At 33.5% G+C, this 25,579-nt stretch overlaps 5 protein-coding genes across 11 annotated transcripts in view; 3 read left to right on the top strand and 2 right to left on the bottom strand.

Moving 5' to 3' along the window:
* LOC108574876 (6-phosphofructo-2-kinase/fructose-2,6-bisphosphatase 1) overlaps nucleotides 1-6,489 on the bottom strand; it is a 7,341-nt gene extending 852 nt beyond the window's left edge. Inside the window, exons 1-7 of one of the 3 annotated variants that reach the window (XM_017937527.1) lie at nucleotides 6,042-6,489; nucleotides 3,685-4,112; nucleotides 3,180-3,551; nucleotides 3,007-3,108; nucleotides 2,357-2,591; nucleotides 1,706-1,833; nucleotides 154-320 (exon numbers count right to left, since the gene is read on the bottom strand). In XM_017937527.1, coding sequence (XP_017793016.1) covers nucleotides 312-320; nucleotides 1,706-1,833; nucleotides 2,357-2,591; nucleotides 3,007-3,108; nucleotides 3,180-3,551; nucleotides 3,685-4,112; nucleotides 6,042-6,120 — 1,353 coding nt within the window. In that variant the 5' untranslated portion in view covers nucleotides 6,121-6,489 and the 3' untranslated portion in view covers nucleotides 154-311. Of the gene's footprint in view, nucleotides 1-153; nucleotides 321-1,474; nucleotides 1,612-1,705; nucleotides 1,834-2,356; nucleotides 2,592-3,006; nucleotides 3,109-3,179; nucleotides 3,552-3,684; nucleotides 4,113-6,041 lie in introns of those variants that run through there. The other 2 variants (XM_017937526.1, XM_017937525.1) reach the window with 2 other exon arrangements.
* Nucleotides 6,490-7,489: 1,000 nt separating this feature from the next.
* On the top strand, nucleotides 7,490-10,534 carry LOC108574937 (ras-related protein Ral-a). 4 transcript variants are annotated; one of them, XM_017937608.1, is made up of 5 exons: nucleotides 7,490-7,552; nucleotides 8,458-8,576; nucleotides 8,666-8,874; nucleotides 8,956-9,130; nucleotides 9,580-9,696. In XM_017937608.1, exons 2-5 carry the CDS (start codon nucleotides 8,472-8,474, stop codon nucleotides 9,694-9,696), a joined length of 606 nt encoding a protein of 201 aa, XP_017793097.1. In that variant the 5' UTR covers nucleotides 7,490-7,552; nucleotides 8,458-8,471. The 4 variants fall into 4 exon arrangements, with proteins under 4 accessions (XP_017793097.1, XP_017793098.1, XP_017793099.1 ...); XM_017937609.1 differs by lacking the exon at nucleotides 7,490-7,552 and adding an exon at nucleotides 10,360-10,429 and having other exon boundaries at nucleotides 8,472-8,576; XM_017937610.1 differs by lacking the exon at nucleotides 7,490-7,552 and adding an exon at nucleotides 9,829-9,989 and having other exon boundaries at nucleotides 8,472-8,576.
* A 4,722-nt stretch (nucleotides 10,535-15,256) lies between these two features.
* LOC108574915 (WD repeat-containing protein mio-B) lies at nucleotides 15,257-19,289 on the top strand. The gene is made up of 14 exons (XM_017937581.1): nucleotides 15,257-15,398; nucleotides 15,469-15,666; nucleotides 15,725-16,024; nucleotides 16,093-16,320; nucleotides 16,401-16,562; nucleotides 16,646-16,827; nucleotides 16,891-17,024; nucleotides 17,092-17,205; nucleotides 17,263-17,626; nucleotides 17,693-17,831; nucleotides 17,917-18,263; nucleotides 18,809-19,020; nucleotides 19,092-19,164; nucleotides 19,234-19,289. Exons 1-14 carry the CDS (start codon nucleotides 15,278-15,280, stop codon nucleotides 19,237-19,239), a joined length of 2,580 nt encoding a protein of 859 aa, XP_017793070.1. The 5' UTR covers nucleotides 15,257-15,277; the 3' UTR covers nucleotides 19,240-19,289.
* A 128-nt stretch (nucleotides 19,290-19,417) lies between these two features.
* On the bottom strand, nucleotides 19,418-20,003 carry LOC108574952 (replication protein A 14 kDa subunit-like). The gene is made up of 3 exons (XM_017937626.1): nucleotides 19,891-20,003; nucleotides 19,583-19,769; nucleotides 19,418-19,511 (listed from the first exon to the last, which is right to left on the bottom strand). The coding sequence occupies exons 1-3, from the start codon at nucleotides 19,969-19,971 to the stop codon at nucleotides 19,423-19,425; spliced, it is 357 nt and encodes a 118-aa protein (XP_017793115.1). The 5' UTR covers nucleotides 19,972-20,003; the 3' UTR covers nucleotides 19,418-19,422.
* A 1,901-nt stretch (nucleotides 20,004-21,904) lies between these two features.
* Nucleotides 21,905-25,579, top strand: part of LOC108574887 (zinc finger matrin-type protein CG9776-like) — a 6,838-nt gene continuing 3,163 nt past the window's right edge. Inside the window, exons 1-7 of one of the 2 annotated variants that reach the window (XM_017937540.1) lie at nucleotides 21,905-21,958; nucleotides 22,281-22,594; nucleotides 22,670-22,801; nucleotides 23,290-23,455; nucleotides 23,532-23,713; nucleotides 23,795-24,175; nucleotides 24,580-24,685. In XM_017937540.1, coding sequence (XP_017793029.1) covers nucleotides 22,298-22,594; nucleotides 22,670-22,801; nucleotides 23,290-23,455; nucleotides 23,532-23,713; nucleotides 23,795-24,175; nucleotides 24,580-24,685 — 1,264 coding nt within the window. In that variant the 5' untranslated portion in view covers nucleotides 21,905-21,958; nucleotides 22,281-22,297. The remainder of the gene's footprint in view (nucleotides 21,959-22,280; nucleotides 22,595-22,669; nucleotides 22,802-23,289; nucleotides 23,456-23,531; nucleotides 23,714-23,794; nucleotides 24,176-24,579; nucleotides 24,686-25,579) is intronic. The other variant, XM_017937541.1, reaches the window with a different exon arrangement.

The raw sequence follows: 25,579 nt of genomic DNA on the forward strand, positions 1-25,579 counted from the left end.
TGATTGTTTCACGGCGATGATACTCTCTGATTACAAATATGTATATACAGTCTTGTATTCTCACAATAAATTTAACATCTACTACCATTGTACACATTTACACAAAACTATTGCTACAGCATTACAACCATTGAAGTAATAAGTACGTGCGTGGTACGACGTCTGAGATTATATTATCCGTAGACTATTATAACGAAGAAATGCATGCGGCGCAGTGCTTTTAATTTACAAAGCTCAAGATTGGATGGCGTTTTAGGATACATTATTAAATCGAGATTAAATGCAAGAAAGTAGTCCCAATCCACTAATGTTCAGGCATTCTGGGAACATTAAAAAATAAGTGACGTAAGGAATTTTAGGTACTTTATTTTACAGTAGCGAGCAAAAATTGGAGTGTCTCTAGATTTTTGTTCTGCTTTTTGTTTTCGTTTCTACTCGACAAAAGGATGTACAGTAATATTTCTCACATTATCGTCTAGCTACTCCTACACCTAGGCATACGTGACTGCTACGCCTATGTTATCTTTCCCGGAGTAAGTCAAGCATGCGATGTGTGCAATGCGATGCGCGACGCGGTTCTTTTGATGAGAATTCACGACTTGACAGTTCATAATACAATAATATAACTTTCTTCTAATTGAAAATTTGTTTAATATATTGGTGAGTTTTTTCTGATTAAATTGAGATCAAACATGATATAAGTTTAACCATATTTACTCATGTAATATTAATTGAAAAATTGAATAATTTTGCGCCCACCCTATTTTCGGTTCCGCAGATTTCTGAAATAAGGAATTGAACGGTCATTTTGCTCAAAAATACATAATAGAAAAATTGTGAAAAATAAAAAGAACCATTGAAAATTTTTTTAAAACTTTTCCAAAAATATTGCTGAGTTGAAATATGTAATTTTTATCAAAATACATGTCTTCGCTACAAGTCTCTAATAAATTACAAAATTTATCAGATTGTCCGTAAAACCCGTGCATCCGTCCGTAGAACCTAGTCCCTTTCTTCACATTGTCGCTGAAACCTAGTCCCTTCCTTTACATTGTCGCTGAAACCTAGTTCCTCCCTTCACATTGTCACTGTGACCGTGGGCCGTGCCTTACATCCAGGCACAACTTGTACAGCATCCAAATTTTCCAGGCACAGCTTATGCATTCGACGGAAAATGTGAAGGCACAGCTTATGTATTCGACGGAAAATGTGAAGGCACAGTTTATGCATTCAACGGACAATGTGTAAAGATATTTCATGTATTTTTTTCGCAATCCGTTTTCGTAATTTATTCACAGCAATAATGAAATCAAATGAGTTACTCAATAAGTATTAATAAGTTACAAATGAGTTACTCAATAAGTATAAATATTGTTCAAATTATATCGTGTTTGATCTCATTTTAATCAGAACAATCTCATCAATATGTTAATAACTTTTTCATATAGAAAAAGTTAAAAATAAAAACGCTGGTGTTTAAATCGCTCGGTTGCCTCGACCCTCATTTCATCCTTCTCTTTTATTCGTTGTCCTTGTCTTCGTTCAGCAAACTACAAAGGCGGGCTAATCGTGTCGTCCTCGAAAACCGTGTCTCCTCTACCCAAACTGTCGCTTTTCGGTTTCGACCAGAGCGACAATGTGAGAGATATTACTGTATTTACAAGAGGGAAAACGACTACTACTTTTCAATTCTAATCTGTTCTACCTTTGGTTTCGGTCGATGCGTGTCCACTGCCTCAATTGGTAATCGAATGTGTTCCACCTTACAACCGTAGGCGACAGGCGTTAGTTTAATAATCGTATGTAGTGGCACTTGCAAATATGGTAATTCGTCTGAAAGAAAAATCAATAGCGTTACAAATTTATACAGTAATAATAATAATAATTATAAAAAGGAGGACTAAAGTCCTCAAGTCACGAAACAATACATTTTTTGCGTCATTAAACAATCTGGAACTCCGAACAGATTACGTATGATTAACGCTAATAAAGTTAAGTAATCTACGCGCAATTCATAAGAAATAAAATTATGTAAACAAGAACGGGGTGTCTTAAACTTCCGCCACACACGTAACTACGCCATTCCTGACATCTCCGTACACGTGTGTATATATCTTCCTATTTCATTTCGATATATCGAAGGTCAGAAGTTACGCAACTTCGACACTTCGATATTCCCGGTTCGTGCGTATGCTGAGATGTAAATGCACCTTCCATATTTAGAACATGCACGCACTACAGTTATTCATATTACGATAGAACATCTATCTCTGCAATGGTATCTTTCTCTAATTAGTTATTTGTATTATATATTAATATCGAAACGATGAAAATTCTTAATTAAAAAAATACTCACCCGCACTTTTGTCTAAGAAATAAGCAAGTAGACATCGCAGAACCGCTTGGTGGCTGACAACGAGAACATTACCCTGTCGTTCTAGCTCCATTATCACCGGTTCCAATCGTGCGACCAAATCTTCGTAACTTTCTCCTCTTGGATAACGATATGAGAATTTATTCTGATCTCGTGCGGCAAAATCTGTCGGATATTTTTCCGCAATCTCCTCGTAAGTCATTTCATCACAGATACCCTATGGGCATATGTGAGCCATTTAATCATTGTCACCACATAATGCACAACTGAATATACAAATGTTTCTTGCAGTTCACAAAACATTAGGTATTGCACAAGCTCCGTTCGTCATTTTTTCGTCGGGTACATAAAATAAGAATTTTATCACCGCTCGGTCCCCACTACGATAGTTGTCTATAGTGCATAAAGAAGGCCATCTTTTATTAGTCTAGCATTTAACAGGCGTACGAAAAAGATTCACTTTTAGACAAAGTGAAACATGAGAAACCGTCATAAATAACGTTGGAAAGCATTTGACAATGAACAGAACTTTTGCAACCATTTGATAAGTGAACCATGCCATTTTATTCATGTTCAAATAATAAATCTTCATTTGAAATGAAAGTATATAGATCCTTTGCCTTGTAGCTTACCGCGTCGATCTCGTTTAGCGCTTTCCACCTTTCCTGAGGCACATTTACGTCGTTTGCTGTTTGTATGGTCCTCTTTAACCAACTAGTCCACACTCGTAATCCCTGTAATTACGATAATTATATTCTCTTCCGTTGAACGCAACGTTCATATCTCTCTCCCATGCTATTCCTACCTGAATATCCTGGCTAGTGATGTAGCTAGCCAATGCTTTGGCATACTCCCAGCCTCTTTCGCTCAACACTGAGTCCCCGCCTATCTTACTTTCGAGATTCATCACGCTTTCGCCATGCCTAGTTAAATAGATCGTACGTGGCACTATATGGATGTTCATAAGGTAATAAACTATCCTACTTTGTATGTGACCCTCGTGCTTATGAACTAGCACTTTCTCGCCGGTGTTGTAAATCTTCATGAAGGATAGATCGCTTTCTTGATATTCGTCCAGTGGCTGATACTTCTCTTGATAGTGCTCGATTCGCAACATGAAATCTGCCAACACCTCTTCCTTATTCATGTTCGCATAATCCGGACTACTCACTTTTACCTAAATAAGCAAAAATTCTGTTTTAATGATCCATGTAACCAATAATTAATCCATAGCGGTCTAAATATACATTAATCGTTCATTCTAGATTGGCACTACAGCGATTATTTGGAATTTTAGATTCTCTCCGTACTTCCATGATATTCTGCTCAACGATATCAGGATCATTGCACACAGATTCTACGAAGAAGAGCTTGAAGCCCATCTTTTCAACAACAATGTCCCTGATCAGTTGGCGTCTCTCTACGGTGGAGTTAGTGGCGTCGAATACGGCTACCTCGCCGTCCCCACTCTCCAACCATTGACAGACATCCTTGAGTGCGTCCATTGCGCACTGGGTACGTATCGCCATCGCCTTGATATTGTCCGGACGAAAGAATTCGTGGCACTGATAGGCAGTAGTCGCGTGTCGCCTATACTCCCCTAGATTGAACACTTTTGTGATAATGCCGATCCAATTTAGGTATCTGCAGAGCTTCTTTGATATATACGTCTTTCCACGGGCCGGTAGCCCCACCATAGCGATCACATGGGGCTTATTTACAAAGTTAGCCCGTTCACCTGAAAGCGTTAACCGTTATTAGTAAAGGAAAATTAAAAAATATTTTTAAACTTTGCTGTAAGTAGAACATTTAATTAAATTCAACTTTTATAGGAAGGTAAAATTCAACTTAATTTTACATCAATTGGCGTCAAAAGAAAAATTAGCTTTTTCAAGTTTCAATTATCAATCCGCGATATCGTTTGACTTTCATATAACGACACACTGCAACCGGTTTTTAGTAATATCATTCTGGTATCTTGTCCAAGTCGTGCACGAAGCGTGCTTTTTATTTATCTTTACATTATATGCGTACTTAGATGTATATTTTTTATTTATCTTCATTGGTTTTCCTGGTGTATACTGATAGTACCGTCCTTCGCGCTTCAAACACGAGAAAATTATCACGGTTAATACATTGTTATTGTTCCGTTGCATATTCCGTCGAAATATTCGATAATTGAGGATAATTTCATGACTCGTGATTTATTGAATGAAACGTTTTATACGGTGGCTTAAACTCGTATGAAATCAGTGTATGTGCATTTTTCACGCAACTCACTCGACATGTTTTAGATTTATACGAGATCAGAATGAACTGGCTGTCCAAAGAAATTTACGCAATTCCGGGTCAGCGCTATTAATGACCAGTTGCCTATTTTCACCGACTATGAATACGGGAATAATAAAATTGAACTTGCAAATAAGGCAAGTCAGGTTGGATTCGATGCATTATAGTACTGTGGCTATTGTCATACAATGAAAAGACCGCATCTTCACTGCACTATTCACGGTTCAACCGATTACGGTTTTTTCGTGCGTAAACGATTTGTTATCTCTCGCGCTTTGCCAAATAATCTTACAACTCAAAAAACACGTAAACGTGCGCCACCATTTTTCATCACTATCCAATCTTTTCTGATTAATTTTATCGCAGCTGTTTTTAATAATCGACCAAAGACCAAGGTACAATTACAGGAAAAAACGTACACGAAAACGACAATTTACAGCGGTATAACTTTCACATGATTGTCAAATAGATGCGTAAACCGTTTACTTAAAAAAAAATCAATCGCCTCTGGAACTCTTACAATCGCCTCCCCGAAGCAGTATCGATACTTTATATCTTATTTACCAATTACAAATGTTTACAAGTGTGTTTTAACACTTGAATTATTAACACATTCAAGAACAAAAATATAAATAAACCTTTTTTGCATTATATACTCTTTCAAAATTCTGCAATAGATATATCTAGCGTTATATACACGAATTATTCACTCTTAGTAAATTTAATAAGATATATTGTACGCAATAGACTTTTAAGCATGCAAAGTAATGAACATGTTTTTGGTTTGTTCTTAGAAAACAAGAACCAATGATCGTTAAACATAATTATCAGCGTTACAAAATTTCCCTTGATGCACGAAGATTTGTTTTTGCACATTATATAAACAAGGCTATCAATACTAAGGATAAATCTTCGCGATCAAGGTCAAGATTAAGGCTATTCCTCATGGTATCAAATACAGCTTTGTACCGGTTTCAATCAGTTTCGCGTTACCATAAACTCGAGTCAGTTAACACGGTCCCTTGTCACATGCGTCTACGTAATCATGTCATTTGTGTGAATGCGTTACACGCGGTCTAACATGGTGCATCTTTGCAGGTTAGGTTCCTGGGCAGTGATCACACGATGCAACGATTCACGTAAAGGAATACACGAAATATAGAAAAGTTGCGAATAAATGACAACTCGTACAACAAAAACATATCAGACACACTTTGTGGTCTTTTGAAAATCACTCTTCTATTTCCTTCAAAAAGTTCAATAAACTCTATCATATTATTAGAAAAATAAAAAAAATAAGACTTCTTAATAAAATTCGTTAAGAACGAATCCCAATTACACATGTAGAAAGAAATGAATATCTTCCAAATAGTCTTACCACGAATAGGGAAAGGTTTAGTTTGAATGGTGTCCGAGCTCGGTGGTGTGTAATGCATCTCGATTTTCGGATCGGTCATCCTACGATACCACGTAGATGTTCCCTGTCTGATTAAACGATTGTTATTTCACTGATCTTCGTTCTTACTATGAAACAGTACACTCGGACTCTCAAGTGTCATCAAGCCAATACACGCTATTATGTGTCACTCATTAAAGACGCATGGATATTCGTCTATATATTCTCACTGTCACTGCGGCTCCATTCTATAATTCATATTTACAGAACGTCATCGTGCATTAATTCAACATTGTTGCGGAACCGGCAAAGAACACAGAAAGACAAAATGAAGAAAAAGTGCTGTAACTTCTCAAGTCTGTGACAAAGTCACTAAAGTGGGATAGAGAGAACAGCAACGCGCACCTACCATTCGCCGAAAAAGTCCGAACTTTAGTACTTACGCGTCGCGCTACACGCAGCCCTCGAATCTTAAAGCGATTATTATTACGTACGAACAGTGGTGCGGGGAAATCTTTTCACCAGTAACTCTCATTATGTGGCTCCGTTTCCTTTGATAAACAAGCTAATCCACTGATCCTCTAATTTATCAGAGAAACACGGAATCCCATTTCGCGAATGAGATATATTTTTCTTATAGAGTAATTGATCCGACGAGGAACAATGTCCACTTTGTTGAAAGAAAAATTAATTGTTCATGCAAACTAAATTTTTGACAAACACCACTGTTACACGAGATACCTCTGACCAGTCCGTAGCCTCGAGAACGATCACGCGACTTCTCTTGACGTCACCTTATTCTTTTCCAATTAATTCTTTCTGGTTCAATGCAGAAAAGTGGTAGGCAGCACTAACGAGGGTGCTTCATATTTTACTACACTTGTTGCAGATAATTTTTAGTAATTATATTAACAGATATACAGGATTCCATAAAAATGGGAAATTACGAGTGAAATCCCGTTCGTTTCAGCGACCAATAAGAGGCATTTGTGGATAGAAAAGTAGCGAATAGGAATATGTGATTGTGAAAAGGTTACCAGCATATGAAATAAATTTCTCTTTCAAATTTGTTTGACATACTTTAAGAAAGAAAAAAAGAGAGAAATTAAATTACACCAGAAATACTATCATTAATATCATGTATTTTGTATATTTTATTAGGCAGATTTTATTTATTTAAATAAAGTTTTTTTATTTTCATGAAAACAACTGTGAAATATTTCATTGACCTGTAGTAATTTTGTAAAAATATTTTTTACACTTATTATGTAAGAACAAAATAAAAATATATAAAAAAATGTTTATTTGATACTATGAAAGAGTTTAACTGCACTAAGCGCTGGTATTGCGGTACGAGAAGTTGCCGATAGGGTGCACGAGCACCTCTATGGTTAATTATCAGTACTATCAGTCGCGAACTAGTAAAGTAAAACGTGATTGCAGTGCTCTTAGAAAAAGCAGAGAAAATTGTTTAGTACACGCAATTTAGAAAGGTATTTACATAATTGAAGATTGTTATTAATTAAAACAGAAGCTGTGTGTATATGTATGGTCAGGTATAGTGTACGAATCTTTTGCGATTTAAACTCGGGTTGGACATTCCTAAAATTGGGCGTGTGGCACCGCCTTTTTCACTATTTGTCATTCGGATTTACGTATTTTTTAATCAGTTTATATTTCCTGTTCAATTAAATATAATAATGTGAATTGTAATTTAATTTTCATCAGAAAACACATACCTGCGTATATTTTAGATCAAGATTTCCCGTATTACGATTCGAGCGCATAACGCATAAACATAATGGAAAAATTAAATGCCACTGTGTACACCAATAACATCGTAGTGTTTCATTTACGATTTTTTATCTTTAGAAAGTCAGAATTAAATTTTATAATTTGTGCGTCACGATAATTACGTAGATGCTAAGTTTTTTTTAACAATTTATTCCAAGAAAGTCTGGTCATTGTTACATTTTTCTATTAGGAAATAATTGGTTGTTTAAGTTTTTATATTTATACCGTTTCTATCAGAAAATGCGGTTAAAAGTACACACACGCGCGCGTGTGTGCGTGTGCTATATGTGTGTGTGTATAGTTGTTTACCATAGTAAAAATTATGTTTGACTTTACTTTGATGCTATAAATATGATATCAAATCGATAGGTATAATTAATTTGTGCTATATAAATAAATGTAATATAAACTGAATATAGGTAAATGTACACTCCTGACCCTGTTTTTAGATTTCTCACACTGACAAGAGTAGTTTCACATCCTGCCTTTCTTAACTGTAATTTCCTTTGCTAATACTCATTTCTAAGATGAATTGTTAGTTCAGTAAATATGTGATAACATTTGTATTAAATATATGATTAAAAACTTTAATGTATGATTCCAGAGAAATAAAGCAAAATGTCAAAGAAACCAGGTACTACCCAAGCAATGCATAAAGTTATAATGGTTGGAAGTGGAGGTGTTGGAAAGTCTGCTCTTACATTACAATTTATGTATGATGAGGTACATGAAGCCTATAAAGAGCATATAAAAAACCTTTGTGCTATGTTACATGTTATTAATTCCTTATTTTCTGTTTACACATAAAACAGTTTGTTGAAGACTATGAGCCTACAAAAGCAGATTCTTACAGAAAGAAAGTTGTATTAGATGGGGAAGAAGTACAAATAGATATATTAGATACTGCAGGACAAGAAGATTATGCAGCAATTCGAGATAATTATTTTCGGAGTGGAGAAGGATTTCTTTGTGTATTTTCTATAACAGAGGATGATAGTTTTCAGGCCACTCAAGAATTTAGGTGAGTAATAACTTATTCAAAGTAAGAATTTGCATATATGTGTAATTCTTAAGACAAAAATATTAAATTTGTTTTATGTAGAGAACAGATCCTTAGGGTAAAAAACGATGAAAACATTCCATTTCTATTAGTGGGAAATAAAAGTGATTTACAAGAAAAAAGAAAAGTCAGTTTAGCTGAAGCTCAAGCCAGGTCACAACAATGGGGTGTACCATATGTAGAAACAAGTGCAAAGACAAAAGAAAATGTTGATAAGGTAATTTAATGATGATTCCAACTTACACTTTTCTATGTCCATGTACACTGTGTAGATGATAATCAGAAAAAAGATCCCTTAAAAGAATTGATGTTATTAAAAGTGTTTTGTTAATAATGATGAGATTTACATGTTTATAATTGTATGTAAAAAGTGCACATGCATCATCCATATTTTGTTATACCATTTCAAATATATATTATAGCTTTTAGAACACAGAAATTGCATGAGTCATACTTGTTTAGCTTAATTTGCAATTTACTGTATGTCTTTTTTTCTTTGCTACACATACATTTTATAGCTTACGCACAGATAAATCTTTGCAATGAAGAGATACTGGTACAAATGCAGGATTAGTACATATACATGTGTTGCATATTTCTTTTAATTCATAAAGCACCCTTTTCAAGCCTTAAAGCTTTGAGATGGCATCAATTGCACATTTCCAGGTATTTTTCGACTTGATGCGTGAAATAAGGTCGCGCAAGATTGAAGACAAATCGGCGAGCAACGGTCGTGGAAAGGACCGTGCCACAAGGAAGAAAAAGAAGTGCATTATTCTATAGGTTTGCTGTTTTTTGTTTGCACTGTTTTGTAATCGTATCGTAATGGAAAACTGGACGATGATTAGAAACTTTATATTCTTTTCACTTTTTTCTGAAATTTAAATAAGTATGTACATGTGCAATAATCAGCAGGTTACAATTATAGCAGAAATATCAACCTTACGCAAGAGTGTCTCTCACAGGCACGTACAAAAGAAGATTCCTTACGTAAATTTCGCTTGTTATGTTGATCCTTGCTTATGCCTGAAATACTGCGTATGCATGTACTACTTCCATTCAGTATCACGAATTGCAGGGGCACAGAGTGACTTCTTTCTTCCGTTTTTGAGATATTTACTTTTAAAACTGAAAGGAATGAAAATAAATTTGTAAATTTTCAGGTGAGATAGTGAATATAGCTTACCGCTACGCATGTTCATTTTGGCAATGCAAATATACATCACCATACAATATTTCTATTTTTCCAACACGTTTTGTATTACATCTTAGTTGTACCTATCTAACTGATAAAATTCAAATCAGAGATAAGAATAGGAAATAAATTTTATTTTTTATCTAAATATTGATAATAATTAGTAAAGTTCTTATAATGTTAATCGTACGAGTATTAAATAGATAGAAATATAAAATGAAAATCGACAGTTTCTCTGTATTACGTTGCAGGTATTCTTTGATTTAATGGGTGCAATTGCTGCACGTAAAGCACAGGAAAATCAAGGAGATGGAAACGAACGTAAGAAGAAAAGAAATTGCTGCATTTTGCTCTAACAAACATAAAAACAGCGCGTATAGCTTCTGTAACGGAACGTTCGACTCCTAATTGCAAAAACCTGAGTAAGAGAAGTGTATTTTATCCGCGCGCGCGCACACATACACGCGCGCGCGCGCGTGTCACATATACATACAGAAGAAAGTTTTCTAACACTTTACAGTGAATTGATACGAAGAAAAGATGAAATATTTACATTGAAAACACAAATTATGATATAAAAAGTTGTAAACTTTGTACTCTTTTTCATCAAATTATTAATTGATTAATTTGTAATGCACTGGTGCATTTAATCATAATTCGTACGTACTCTTATTTATTTACGTCATAACATCAAATTATGATTCAGAAAGAAATGTTTTCAAATAGGGCACAAAGTTACATTATTATTAATGAAATTATTTTTTAATTTTTCATTACTGTAGAGTGCTGAAATATAATTATTTAATCGAATACTACAAAAGAAAGAAAGAAAAAGACAAATAGGGCAAGGCAAGAAACATTTGTATACATACATGTTCATGTAATATGCAGGATGCGTTACAAATCAGTCCCCACAATTTTTTTGGCACTTCCAAACATGTGCCAAACAATGTTGTGAACAAAACTTAGTCAGTACTCAATCGGCAAGAAATTGTAGATTTGAAAATAGCCAAAAACATTCCTCTTCAATACAAAATGAAGATCATCATAATTTTTTTTAGATGAGACCACGTATTTTTAAGTTCATAGTATTATAGGCGATGTCAAGACGAGTTCAACGACCTAGTATACTATGACCTTGAATTCAAAAATCGTCACGAATCGATTGCCACGATATTTTACTTATTGTTAATTTGGTAATGCATGACGTCAACGCACCGCATTCAGGCGAAAACAAAGTGAAAAACATGTACGAGATAATACAAATTTAAATTAACAAATTTAATTAAAATTAAATTTTATTTAGGACGTACATGCAATTATTTAAAGTAAATGTTCGAACTGCATCTCACCTTCTGCAACATAAAATCTTGCTCTTTGTAACATATTCGGATGTGTAGCTTCCATTAAAGAATAAGTTTGTACCTTCTACATGCTTGTATTATGCGTTTTTTAAGATTTTCGCTGCTTCGACGTTATCTATCGTTGGTCATTAGGTCAAATATCGTGGCAATTGATTCGTGATCATTTTTTAATTCAAGGTCATCAGAAGGTCATAGAATTCGCCTTGACATCGCCTATAATACTATGAACTTAAACATACATGGTCTTATTTAAAAACATTATGGTGACCTTCATTTTTTATTGAAGAGGAATATTTTTAGCTATTTTCAAATCTACAATTTCTTGCCGATTGAGTACTGACTAAATTTTGTTCAGAACATTTTTTTGTCAGATGATCAAAAATGTCAATAAAATTGTGGGGACTGATTCGTGACGCACCCTGTATATGTTCATGTATACAATGCAGGGTGTTCACGTTATTACTAGCCAGCATTTTTCTCGTAAATGGTAAGTATTAGAAGAAAATGAAAGAGGAAAAGGTGCTGCAGTTTTCTATGACCAACATAATAGTGTAAATCAATGTTTTATATTTGCAATATTTTTCGAGAAACGAAGGTGAACTTTAATTTTTTAAATGGAATGCTGCATATTTTTTTTATATTATGTGAAAGCATGTAACAAGACGAATTCATCCATCTGCTATACAATGGCCGTCAGGGTCATACAAGGTCAGAAATGAAAGAAATATTTCGAATATTACGTACTAATGTGTTTACAGGTACTCTTTCCTGACAAGGCTACAGATGCTCTTGTGTATGAATGCACATTTCAGCTTTATGAATTACATTTTTGATAGCTTCTACTAATGTTGTCCGAGATATTATTGCACATATTTACGTTATTTTGCTTTTTAAGTCGTTTACATCTTTGGGCGATGTATCGTAAACGTTTATGAAGTAATTCTGAAATTGTCTTGTAATTGTAGAAGCAAAAGAAAACACTCTGACAGTGAATGACAACAAAAAATCAGTCACATTTAACGAGCTAAGTCATATCAATAAATACTTGTAAACACATTAGTACGTAATATTCGAAATATTTCTTTCATATTTGACCTTGTATGACTCTGACGGTCATTGTACAGCACATAGATGAATTCGTCTTAATACACGCTTTCATATGACATAAAAAAATATGCAGCAATCCATATAAAAAATTAAAGGTCAGCTTCGTTTCTCGAAAAATATGGCAAATATAAAAAATTGATATACACTATTTCGTTGATCATAGAAAACTGCAGCACCTTTTCCTCTTTCATTTTCTTCTAATACTTACCATTTACGAGAAAAACGCTGGATAGTAATAGCGTGAATACCCTCTACATGTATATACATGTATACAGGGTGTTTCCGAACTGGTGATACAACCCGAAGAAGGATGAATCTATACGAAAAAATAATTCAAAAATGTAGTGTAAAATTTTATCATAGGAAGCTTCATTTCCAAATAAATCAGTGTTGAAGATTCGTCGAGTACGCGTGCATTTACACTTTTGTGAACGTTTTCTGTAATATTTTCTATTTTACAATATTCGAATACCAAAATAATTTTCTCTTTGAGCTGTTCCCTACGTTCTCGTCGTAGTACACAAGAGACTTGACATGGCCCTATAAGCAAAAATCCATTGATGTCAAGTTCAGGGATCGTGATGGCCAAGTTGTTTTATCATTACAGTCGATCAATACTTTTCTGCTTCTTACTTTTATTTCATTGTTTATCCTTCACTGTCTAATGTAATAAATTCAAACAGCAATGCAGGTAGTTTGTAATGATATCTGTTAGACGAAGGCGTACGTGAGATCATGTGTAAGTGTACACGTAGTCGACGAATCTTCAACTTTGATTTAATCAGAAAGGAAGTTTCGCATGAAAAAATGTTACTCTACATTTTCGCATTATTTCTTCATGTAGATTCACTCCTTTTCAGGTTGTACCACCAGTACGGAAACACTTTGTATATTATGCACAATGTTTCGTGATCATTCAATTATAGTTAACAAAAAAAGTTGTTGCAAATATTTATTATAAAAATGCTGTAATTAATTTTTATTTGCAAATAAAATTACTATATCTTCATTAACGTATTTTGTATATTTCCTTGGAACCTTGAATTATTTCAGCACTCTTGCTTTAAGTTACTATCTGTTAATAAACTATTAACTGATTCATTTTATTTAAATTATTTATTTCCTAAAGAAGTGGTCACAGCATTGTAAAGTAAAGAAAACGTGGTAATTAATCCACAGTTTGCTTATTATTTGTAGTATTTTATAAGTCTATTTTACAGTATACAGTTATGTACAAATGTAATAATTTGTTATTTTTATATTAAGATAACTTTGGATTTTGGAAATTGCAAATACCAATAGAGTAATTGTATTTACACCTATAATTCTAGAACATTAAACAATTTGGTTTTAACTTTAAAATAAAAAATGTTTTATTTTTAAAAGCAATATAATTTAAATATTAAAACTTGCCCCGTTATAGAGGGGTGTATATTTCTGTTGTTGAACCAAGAATCTAATTATAAGAAAAATATTGTCTATAAATGGATAGACTTCAATAGACTGAGAACATGATTAAACTGCTTATCAGAAAGACTTGAACCTCTATGAGGTGCATTTATTTATGCAAAAATAAGAGAATCTTGATATTATATTTACAATTTTATAACACACACACACACAACGCGCGCGCGCGCGCGTGCGTATTATTAAGTATTCAAATTTTACAAAATTATAATTTGGAAGATATTTGTTAGTAATAACTTTTTAGAGAATAAGTCATATTGTTTGTGTATTTGAGTTTTGATATTTTTGTACTATTGAAATTAATTGTGCCTTTTAAGTGTTCACTGTTGACAAATTGAGATTAATGATATAATAGAATTCTTTAAAAGTGTTTACCAGTATGAATATAAATGCAAATAAATTTCATCCTACAAATATTTAACATCATTACATACAACAGTTACACTCCCCCCCCCATGCATTATCATTGTTCTGTTATAAATTAAATTATTTTTATGTAATTATCGTGCACTGTCATCTATTAGTTAACTATTGTATGTCTATAGTTTTTAATAAAAAATATTTTGTACAAGTTAGAAAAGCTATGTTGTATATGATTTTTGTATTATGCGTTTTAAAAGGATAAGAATGTATTAACAGTTAGAAAATTAGTCAAACTATGTGGAATATACATAAACATATACATATGTCATGTCAGTGCAATGTTACATACATTATTTTGTGTGCACAAAATTAAATAAATGTGATAAAATTAATATTTTAATCCTGAATTTTTTATTTCTTAATAATTTGCTACTACTTGTTTCGAATTGGATTCACATTTAAAATACCACAATATATCTCTTCGATAAAAGGCCAACAATTACAGTGGCTTGTACTTTTTAGACACCCGTTATATCAAGTGAAAGGTAACTGGACAATATTTTCTAACGACCAATCCGAAATTTTAACACATAGGAATTTTTCATTATCACTACATTTTACTAACATGCAAATTTACTATTTATCATTTGCAAAGCAATAGAAAAAATGAACGTAAAAGTATCAGATTTAAACGACAGTGTTTAATTAAAAAAAATATGTCTAAGGTTAACGAATGCTTTTAACGAGGAGAAGGTAGTACCGTTACATAGAGATGTGCAGTATATTATCTTTCTTTATTATTTCAGATAAAAATATTAGAATAATATGTTCTATTTTTGTTAACAAAGTTTCATAAAGCTACAAAAAAATGAGTAGCGTTAAACTTGATGTACAGTGGTCTCCAGTTCATGCTAATAAATTTATCACATGGGGTACAGAAATTTGCTTATATGAAGTAATACAAGTAAAAGACAATAATAGACAATTGTGTGAGTAACTGTATCTTGTAAAATCTATTTGAACTTAACTAGAGGAGTAGGTAATTTTACTTTGTTGCAGATACAAAGATTTCTGACTCTACTGTTGCTCATTTACTTGCTACAAATACAAATCATCATTATGTTAAATGTATTGATATATATCCACAGCTAGAACCAGACATTCTATTAGCTGTTGGACAAGCAAATGGAAAACTTGTTCTAACAACTTTTGGTCCAACAATTTTTGATTCTCAAGGCCTTAGTGGAAAAGAATTAGGTAAATTATTTCAGTGAATTGTTGCATATATGTTATTTAAATTTGTAAATTGTTATAGTTCCCAAACATGCAAGACAATGTAACACAGTAGCTTGGAATCCAATAGATACAAATTTAATTGTATCTGGCTTGGATAAGCATAGTAAAGATCATTCCATTTTATTATGGGATATAAATAAGGCATTGCAAGGTTCTGAAAGAGTACATCATCATAATACAGTGCAAACAGATTCTATTAGACCTATTGCAGAAGTTGGTGTCTCTGAAACCGTTCATTCCATTGCTTGGTTTAAACATGAACAGAAATGTATGGTGGCTGGCACCAACAATAAGCAATTGAAAATTATTGATTTTAGAGGTATTATTGATAGATAGTGCCATTTCAATATTACCATACATGATATGCATTAAATTATTTTATACTAGATTCTGCAAAGGTAATTAACACAGCAGCAACCAAAGCAGTTTATAACGTGTCAGTTAATCCACACAATAACTATCATCTAGTTTCAAGTATTGATAATCAGATAACAATTTGGGATACAAGGTGCTTTGAAAAACCTGTTTTAACATTATCTCAAAGTAGACAAATTACAAAAGTTTTATGGTGTCCAACTAGACACAATCTTCTGGGAGCTTTACAAAAAGACTCAGGTAGAATGCAGTTTTATTTCATTACAAATTTAATTAATCAATAAAGTTGATATTACATGTTCCCATTATTTTTAATAAAGTGACACTGCACTTATATGACATTCAACACTGTGGAATTGGGGGTGGAGAAGATACAGAACCTGGAGCATTAGAAAGAACAGTTGCACCACCTTGGCATAGCCCTGTAAGTTTCTCATGGCATCCAACACATGTGAACAGATTGTTGGCAATATCTCAACAAGGTTTGATTACAATATAATATTATATTGTTAAATCATAAAAATAATTCAACAAATTTTGCCAATCTGATCTTGTCTTTTTAAAGGCCTCACAGACTATACAGTTTGTGAAAGGATAACAGTAAACTGGTCAACAAGATCTCATCTTGCCTGGAATCATGCTTCCAAATCGTTTAAATATATATGCAGTAATGATAACATTTACAAAGCTCTGGATGATATTTCTATTTTAACTAAAACACGCGCGGCTTCAGAATATGGATTACTTGTAAGTTGTAGAAATTTACGATTTGTACTGTGTAAGAGTTTTGATATGTACATATGTTTATAGCCAGAGCTGGCTCAGAATGGTGAATTGGCCGAGAATGACACCCTTAAGAACCTATGGCAGTGGTTATATTTAAGTCGGTACTTAGTAGAAGAGGGTACTATACCATGCCAGGATAACAAGCATCCAGGTGTCAGGTAAATTAAGGATTTTCTAATCTTATATTCAGAAATATACAAAGTAATGTTTGTTAACGTTACATAGAACAGTTTTGAAACTAGATGGCCAGCAAGGATCTAATAATGGTTTCTTAAAATCGGAACTAATTCATCGTCCCTGGTCAGATATAGGATCTAATCACACTGCAAAAATTTACAGGTATGAATCACTTGTGATGCATCGTATCAATGTTTGCAATAAAGCGTTATGTTGTAGATCTGCGGATAGAGACAAAGGACTACTTCTATGTGGTTGGAGATTCGACAAAGATACCAATAGCTCTTACGATAACTTATTTTTAGAAAGATTAGAAAGAGAAGGGGCATATCCAAGAGCAGCAGCAATAGCAGTATTTAATTTATGCTTAAGACAGGCCATAGAAATTTTAAATCGAGGTGCTAGTAAAATGGTAATGTCCACAAATTTAAACATCGTTGCTATGGCTTTATCAGGATTCTCTGAAGACAGAAATAGCATGTGGAGAGACTCATGTTTAAAATGTAGATCACAACTTTCGGATCCTTATTTGAGAGCAACTTTTGCTTTTTTAACGGCGGACGATTCTTATGAAAATGTTTTAGTAAGTACACATAAGTGAATTAAAATAGTATGTATTATGTATGTACTAAAAAATAAATATTTATAGAATGAAAATGGTATGGCAGTCGAAGACAGAGTAGCGTTTGCACTTATGTTTCTATCAGACAATAAATTAAGTGAATATTTAAAAAAATTGACACAAAAGTTAACAGACGAGGGAAATTTGGCTGGTTTCCTTTTAACAGGTTCAACTTTATTTTCTTACATAATTTACTAAGCAACACCAGGTGTTTTACTTATAATATTTATTCATTATATATCCTATCTTAGGTGCCAGTTTAGAAGGTATACTATTATTAAATCGATACTTAGAAATTACTGGTGATGTTCAAAGTTGTAGCTTGATAGCTATCAGGGCATTCACACCAAAATTACTTAAAAGCAACCAAGTTCAAGTTTGGATTACTAGTTATAGAAACCTTTTAAACGCGTGGAAAATGTGGACTCAGAGAGCTCATTTTGATATTGCTATGCGATCTTCGACAAACGAGAAGCCTCCGCAACAAATATATGTCTCTTGTAATTTTTGTGGTAAAAGTATATCTGTATTTATGCAGGGTTTAAGTAGAGCAAGGGGACCTTTTGGTAGATTAGGAAGTACACCCAATAAATTAAAGGTATTACGTTTTCTCTTGAATATTTGATAAATTATAATTGAAGTACAGTAGACTCCCTCTTAACAGACCTCTGGCCGGTTAATCCGAAAATATATGCCAAATATTATTTAAATCATTTACATATAAAATGTAAACTGGTTCACTGAGTGTGAACCAAATACAGTTAAAAAGTTACAGGATCATTACAGTGCACTGTACTCGTTCTTAGAATCTTTGCCACGTTACGTGACAAGCAGAATATTAAATTTTGGATAGAACCTTAAAAAGTGATAAAAAAGATTGAATTACAATATTCGACTACAAGAACAGAACTCTTCAGTTAAATTCTTCACATTTTCAGCTTCTTTTTTATTTTATTTCAAAATTAAGTCCGAAGAATGTACTCATTCATTCGATTGAAGTTTTCTTCTTGATAAATACTGTGAACCATGTAACACGAAATGTGTCAATTGTTTTCCTGTTGGGACTTCTAACGAAAATGTGACCGGACAAGAGGGAGTATACTGTATTTAGAATAAAAATAATAATTTTGTGTTGGTTTTTAGATGTCTTCATGCCCAAATTGTAGAAAACCATTACCGCGATGTGCAATTTGTTTAATGCATATGGGTACTGTAAGTGGATTGCAGATGACAACATCTGGAGTCAGTAGAAACGAAGAATGCGATAATAAACTAACCGAATTCAGTAATTGGTTCACATGGTGTCAAACGTGTAGACATGGTGGACATGCTGATCACATTACGCATTGGTTTCGGTAATATATTTTAATACTATGCTTTTTACACATTTTTTTCTATTAAATAATTTATTGTCGTTTTTAAACAGACAACACTCAGAATGTCCAGTAACTTCGTGTACATGCAGATGTTTTTCTTTAGATGCATCGTGTAAAATAGGAGTGGGTATATCATAAACAGAAATTACATATCCTCAGAATTTTGACTAATACTGACAATGCCCATTATAGTTTTAGGATATCATTTTGTATATTTCTTGGAACAGCATGAATGTTAGGAGCAAAGGATAATGAATTTTGTGTTTTATTAATGAGATACTAATTAATTTTGTTATGAAAAAAATGATGTACTGTTAAAAAAATATACATATAAAAGTAATTGTATTCTTATAAAAAGTTCAGAAAAATTGCTGTTATAACTTAGAACCCTGGGTCATCCTCGTGCATTCTCCATTTTTTTGGTCCTAATACATTTAAAATGACCATTAATTCATTATATTGATCAGGATCTGCAATAAGCAATTTTATTCATATACACCTTGCAATGTATATATGATAGAAAATTAAATTGTGTCTTTACCAAATTGCTCTGTCATACGGAGTGGAAATACTATGTAGCTACTACAATTCATTGTCGATTTTGATTGCAAAGTACCATGTACTTCTATGTAACCTTCAGCACTGCCATCAATAGGTTCTGGTAAAGTTACATTAACTTGTACACCATCAGTTGTTCTTAATTCTAAATTGTTACCGTTTGAACTTTTCTAATGATCGAAGTAAAACAATAAATTAATGTCATAAATTTTTACAAGATAATGACAGTTATCTTGACAATGGGTAATTATATTTATACATTTTCCTTCATTAATATTGCAAGAATCTTACGTTTATAATAGTTCCAAGCAGAATAACTTGTTCTCCAATATTTTGTGCAAGTCGATGACCATCAATACGCTTTTTCATCATTTTCGTTGTTAATTAAAACGTTTACTTTTTTAAGTGCTTAGATAGAAATGTAGGATATTTAGAATGATTTATGTATAGTATTTTCAAACAGCCAACAAAGAAAATTGTAGGACCTATAAAAAATATATAGGGAATGTTTATGTTAAAATTTTTATACTGTTGCGTGGGTTCTTGGGGAATTTGCGCACGTGGAGCGCCAAAGCACTCTGTTCACGATAGTTTAAGAAATTTAATGAATAAGGAAAAATCTAATGTTGAAACTTTTAATAACTAATAAATAACTTGATTGAAACAAGAATAAACGAAATGTTTAACTATAACTTTATTACAAGATAATACGTCTGAGCTCTTTGAACGAGGAAAATTAAATGAATCGTCAGGCGTCGTTGATTTCATCATCTTACATGCCTTTGTCTTACAAAAGTCTCCAATCAAATTAAAGATTCTATACAACGTTTTTTGAGGATGAATTAGATTGGTTCTCATCATTTGTTTTTCGCTTCGGCTACACTGCCGCACAATTTGAATTTAGCGTGCCTTAACATTCACACTACGGGGCGCCACATGACACCAGATTCAGATCGCCCTAAAGCCGCATTTACGGGCGAGCACGACGAGTGATTAAAACTATATTTTGTGGTAGTCACGGGAAAAGGGAACGTGAGTTGGTGCCCGTGAGCGCAGAAGCGCTCTGCTCGCTGTGGTGCGGGAATATTCAAATGAAACTTGGAAGATTTTTCGTTGCAACTAGTACATTTATATTTTACAACAGTTTCAAGACCTTTTAAGATCAACGAGGCTTCAAGATTCGAGATATAGAATTGGAATGAATGACTTGGGAAATTTTTTGACGCGAAGTCTTTCTTCTTCCAGAATCTGGAACATCCCTTGGTCGACCTTCCAGATCTGGCGGCCCAATCGAGAGATCGACGCTTCTTCTCCCACACGTACTCCACCCCCGATCCTTTGTTAGTAGATGGTAGTGGCAGCGCTTCGTTGGCAGTGGTGAAAACGCAACGCCGATGTAACTGCCAACGTGATGTGCACGTGCAAGGGAAAGTGTGTACATAGCGATTCGCGTGAGAACTAGCTCTTGACAATATTTATGGCCCTTTTAGAGTTCTAGCTAGTTGACTCGGCTAGATATCGTTGAGATACAAAACAGAACGAAGAGCATACATTTCTGAGTCCCAAAATAAACATCCCATCGAGAAAGTCTATGTGGCTTAAACTTAAACTCCCAATTGATTAAAGTTCTTGAATAAAATCTTTCGACTACAATAACAAAGCATTCCGTTCCCGAGTTCTAACTTTCCATCGCCGTACCACGCATCTAACCCTTAGATAGCTGTGCGCGTCGATCAATCAGTGATGCCAGAATCGTAGGCCGTGGACAGCGATCTCTCTACTTAGATTAAGACCACCTTGAAGCTATATTCACGAGTATGCATGACGAGTAATTAAAGCTACGTTCACGTGAAACGTAACAATACAAATTGGTTTATAGTTTTATATTTTGGATAGTTCTTAACCAATTACAAATGCCCACGTATGTCTAAATAAGAATATGTACGTACATATCCAGGGCTCATAAAATAATTTTTCTTTAAATTAATATACGAAAATATTCAAGGCTCTATTTGTATTTATTTTTCACAATATATGTATATAATATTGAAATGATGCTTACCATATGTACTTGAGCGTTAAATGTAATCCCTAGAATTTAGGGAGTTCTTTTAAAGTGTTGGTAAGCATTAGTTATTGTATGTGTGAGGAGTAGCATTTTGAGTTTAGCCATCTAAAATTTTTGCTTCTATGCACTTTACTTATAGTCGAAGCGGCTTCTTCCATTCGTTTTTGGGTCTACGTTACGTCGTGTTGAATGAATGGTTCTCGAACAAGTCGAAGCATATTATTTTCGTGATTTTGCATTAGTACTTATCGAAAACGGAGTACTAAAGTTGCAACGCACTTATCAACGAAGGTAAATATTTCTGAGATCGTTTAACATGTCAAGAAATAACGTCTATGTTTTATCGACAGAATAACAATGGCTGCAGTGCGACATTTAAAATTATTTTTCTCTCCTAGTGCGCATAGTGGTTAAAATCGTTGGGTTTTATACTGTACTGATCACCATCGAAATTTATCAGACATCCACTGTTTTTATCATTCTTAAAATTACATCGTGCATTATTGTATTATGAATATATATTTTTCATAATTTGTCACTGAATAACAGGCTGTTTTTATAACATAATCCGGTAATATTGATGCTGTAGATATGACGAATATATTTTTTACAGATTGTAGTTAATAGAAAATGGAACAAGAATCAAGACGTAAAGGACCACGGAGTCCTAGTGCAGATTCAGAAGACTCATCTCACAGAAGAAGGTCAAGGAAATATGACCGATCTCCATCTCCAAGAAGAAGCAGATACCGTAGATCTCGTTCTAGAGATAGGAGATCACGTTCAAGTTCCAGAGATAGAAGAAGAAAAGATTCCAGCCGTTCACAGCAAGAGTGGAAACAACAAGCTGCATCCCAGTCTCAAGCCTCAACTCCAAATCCCACTAATCCTGGTGGTTATGTTCCAGCAGTTCATAATCAATATCAGGTACAATTAAGGATAAATAAGAAAAAAATAGAGATAAAATTAGCAGAACATATAAATAATACATTTATTCTATAGGCTCCTCCACCTCCAAATACCAGTCAACCACCACCACCTTTGCCAGCTTACAACCAAGGATACAACAACTACAACTACAGCTATGGACAAGGCTATGACTACAGTTATCAGCAACCAACTAGTTATCGCAGTGTAAGTTTTTTAAGAGAAAACAAATGTATTAGTTAACAAGAGTATATTCTATGCGAATGATAATCTTGTTTTGTGGTAATTAAGATTGTGTTGCAATCAAGGCATTACAATTGAATTTCATCACTTTTGGAGTATCACCTATACGTAGGTTTGATCGCGTTGTATGAGTTTGTGAAAGTAACTAAGACATTATACAAACTACCAAAGTGTTTTTTGATAATATTTGGTAGTATTGTTAATTTTCGGGGGATGAACTTTATGTTCTTTTGCATCGCGAAGTATTGTGAATCCCCTCGTAAGTATAACGTTCGCGTTGTTTATTTTATTGGCATCGACATTGGAAACCAGTATTATTGACCAGATGATTCATCTTCAAGAATCTTCCGTGTATTATCCAAAGTTCTGATTTGAGTATGGACAAATAAAGGTAAGGTTTGATAGAAATATTGTTTGAGTATTTGACATCAAGTATCTGTTTATTTTGTTAGGATTATCCACCACCAAATTGGCAGGGGAATCAGGTACCTTATAACAATCAACAACCACCACCACCACCCACATTAACATCCCAGCAAGAATCCTCAAGACCAGTGGACAGTAGTTCCTCTGGATTAGTATCATCCTTAGCAAGACCAGAAGATGCCAAGAAGGAAGGTATGTTTTCTGAATTTATTTTCACTAAAATGTTCCAAGTAGTAACAGTTTTTAAAATCTCCTGAAATTTTCCTAGCAGCAATTGCAGCTGAAGTAAAACAACAGAAAGCAACTCTGGCCAAACAACGCGAAGAATATGTTAAGAAATCTGCTACGTTACAACGCGAGCTGGAGATTCTGCGTCAACAATGCGATGAAATTGGTAAAGAAGGTGGACGAGAAAATAATCGTATTATCAAAGAAAATCAAAAGTTACAGGTACATAATTATCAAGCAATGCGTACGTTAATATATTTTCATAATATTTGATCATGCGTTAATATTTTTATTCATTCACAGATTGAGATACAAAACAAAATGAAATCGATACACAACGTTATTGATATGCTTACCGGAATTATAGGAGACAAAGCTACTGTTGATGATCTTAAGAGCAAGTTTAAGTTAGAAATTAACAAACGTTCAAGGAGTCCCAAAGAAGACTTTCCAAAAGGGAAATCGGAGTCGCCCGACAGATCGTCGGCGTCCGACTCTGACAAGGAATCGAAAATTGATAGGGACACGAAAGAACGAAGGTCTCCTGAAGATTCTAAACCTATGTACAATTTCGTGCATTATGATCCAGAAATGCATTGGTGTAAAGTCTGCGATATATTTCCTAAAACGGCAAAGGAATATTTGAATCATCTGCATAGCAATGAGCACAAAGAAGCTTGTTTAGTAAGTTGCCTGTTATTGCAATAAATAGTGTCCTTAGTACGAACGACTTCTTCAGCTTTTGGTATTAGGTACTTTCCAATAATCTCAATGTAGAAATCTCTAATTGAAAATCATTTTTTTCATAAATAACTTTTGTAATCATTAGTACAGGATGCAGAAAAATGTAACTGATTATTGATTTACAATTGTGAGAGAACAAACGGATTCGGTTAAGACTATATATTTCTAATTTGAAACTATATTTGTATAAGGATGATATATTACAGTAATGATCGACGTGCAGGTACTTGGTACATAGTCCTGATCAATGTACCATAAACAATGTCTCATTAAAAAGTACCACCGAGTATTTTGTTACAGTTTTGTAGCAAATGTTGTCATTAACGTTTCCTTCCCTGCAACAGGAACGCAAGATAGTTGATATGCCATGGCATGAGCGGAATGGAGAGGGAACGGAAAAGGAAGTGCCCTATTATCCTGGACTGCCGACGAAAAGAACACCTATTAAAGGTATGGTTCATTTCAGTGGATAATTACTAATAGAATACAATTCCGTAGCTTGTGCACAGACACTGTGGTGTCCGGTATGTATTGAAGAGATCTACGGCTATGGTTTGCTAAAAAATTTGTCTGCATTAACATACACACGTAGTATCGAGTCATGATATCGAATTACGTATTGAAAAAAAGGGATGAATATTTGTGCATCAAATATTTTTTGCTTTTCTCTTTTCTTCGAATAATTGAAAATAATACATCACTGAATATGAAAACCTTTTTTTTACGGAAACATAAATCAGTTTTATGATTTTCCATATAGTACATGGAACAATACTTTTTTGTTTTGGAAAAGTGTCTGTTCATGTCACATAGTTAGCAGCAAATTTTGTAGCAACAATATAAAACACCATAGAGATGCACTGGATTTTAAAATGGACTTGAGGAGCACACTTTCGGGCGATTTCAGATCTTTTAGCTTCTATAATATCGAACTAGTTAAAAATTATTCTTCGCAAGTGTAATTGTTCGTCGATTCGTCGCATCTAGGTCCATTTACAGTCAAGAATGAACAACGGAAGATTTAATCGATGTGAAATTATATATAAATATGTCCATAAAATGTTGTCATAATGCTAGTGCGTGTATAAATACAAATAACGTATATAGTTATACAAAAAAATGTGTAAACTGTGATAATACTCGCTCGTGTCATTTATTTTATTTGATATATTTGTTATATTTATAAAATATGTTTATGGCAAATATATTATAAATCAAGATATTTTTGTGAAACCTACTGTAAATGCCAAACGTTTTTTTTATCGATGTATAGAACTTGAAAAATTACCATATTTTAGTGTGTAATCAAAATTCAAAAAGAATGAAAAAAAAAAATATAATAGG

Source organism: Habropoda laboriosa, unplaced genomic scaffold (assembly GCF_001263275.1).
Source record: "Habropoda laboriosa isolate 0110345459 unplaced genomic scaffold, ASM126327v1 scaffold210, whole genome shotgun sequence".
NCBI classification, from domain to species: Eukaryota; Metazoa; Arthropoda; class Insecta; order Hymenoptera; family Apidae; genus Habropoda; species Habropoda laboriosa.

Excerpts from the sequence above, each read along its gene's own strand:
- LOC108574937 (XM_017937608.1), top strand. The coding sequence starts at position 8,472 with ATGTCAAAGAAACCAGGTACTACCCAAGCAATGCATAAAGTTATAATG. Across the intron at positions 8,577-8,665 it reads TACAATTTATGTATGATGAG|TTTGTTGAAGACTATGAGCC; the intron begins GTACATGAAGCC and ends CACATAAAACAG. Across the intron at positions 9,131-9,579 it reads CAAAAGAAAATGTTGATAAG|GTATTTTTCGACTTGATGCG; the intron begins GTAATTTAATGA and ends GCACATTTCCAG.
- LOC108574915 (XM_017937581.1), top strand. The coding sequence starts at position 15,278 with ATGAGTAGCGTTAAACTTGATGTACAGTGGTCTCCAGTTCATGCTAAT. Across the intron at positions 16,321-16,400 it reads AGCTTTACAAAAAGACTCAG|TGACACTGCACTTATATGAC; the intron begins GTAGAATGCAGT and ends TTTTTAATAAAG. Across the intron at positions 18,264-18,808 it reads GTACACCCAATAAATTAAAG|ATGTCTTCATGCCCAAATTG; the intron begins GTATTACGTTTT and ends GTTGGTTTTTAG.
- LOC108574952 (XM_017937626.1), bottom strand. The coding sequence starts at position 19,971 with ATGATGAAAAAGCGTATTGATGGTCATCGACTTGCACAAAATATTGGA. Across the intron at positions 19,770-19,890 it reads TGCTTGGAACTATTATAAAC|AAAAGTTCAAACGGTAACAA; the intron begins GTAAGATTCTTG and ends TTCGATCATTAG. Across the intron at positions 19,512-19,582 it reads CCGTATGACAGAGCAATTTG|ATCCTGATCAATATAATGAA; the intron begins GTAAAGACACAA and ends TGCTTATTGCAG.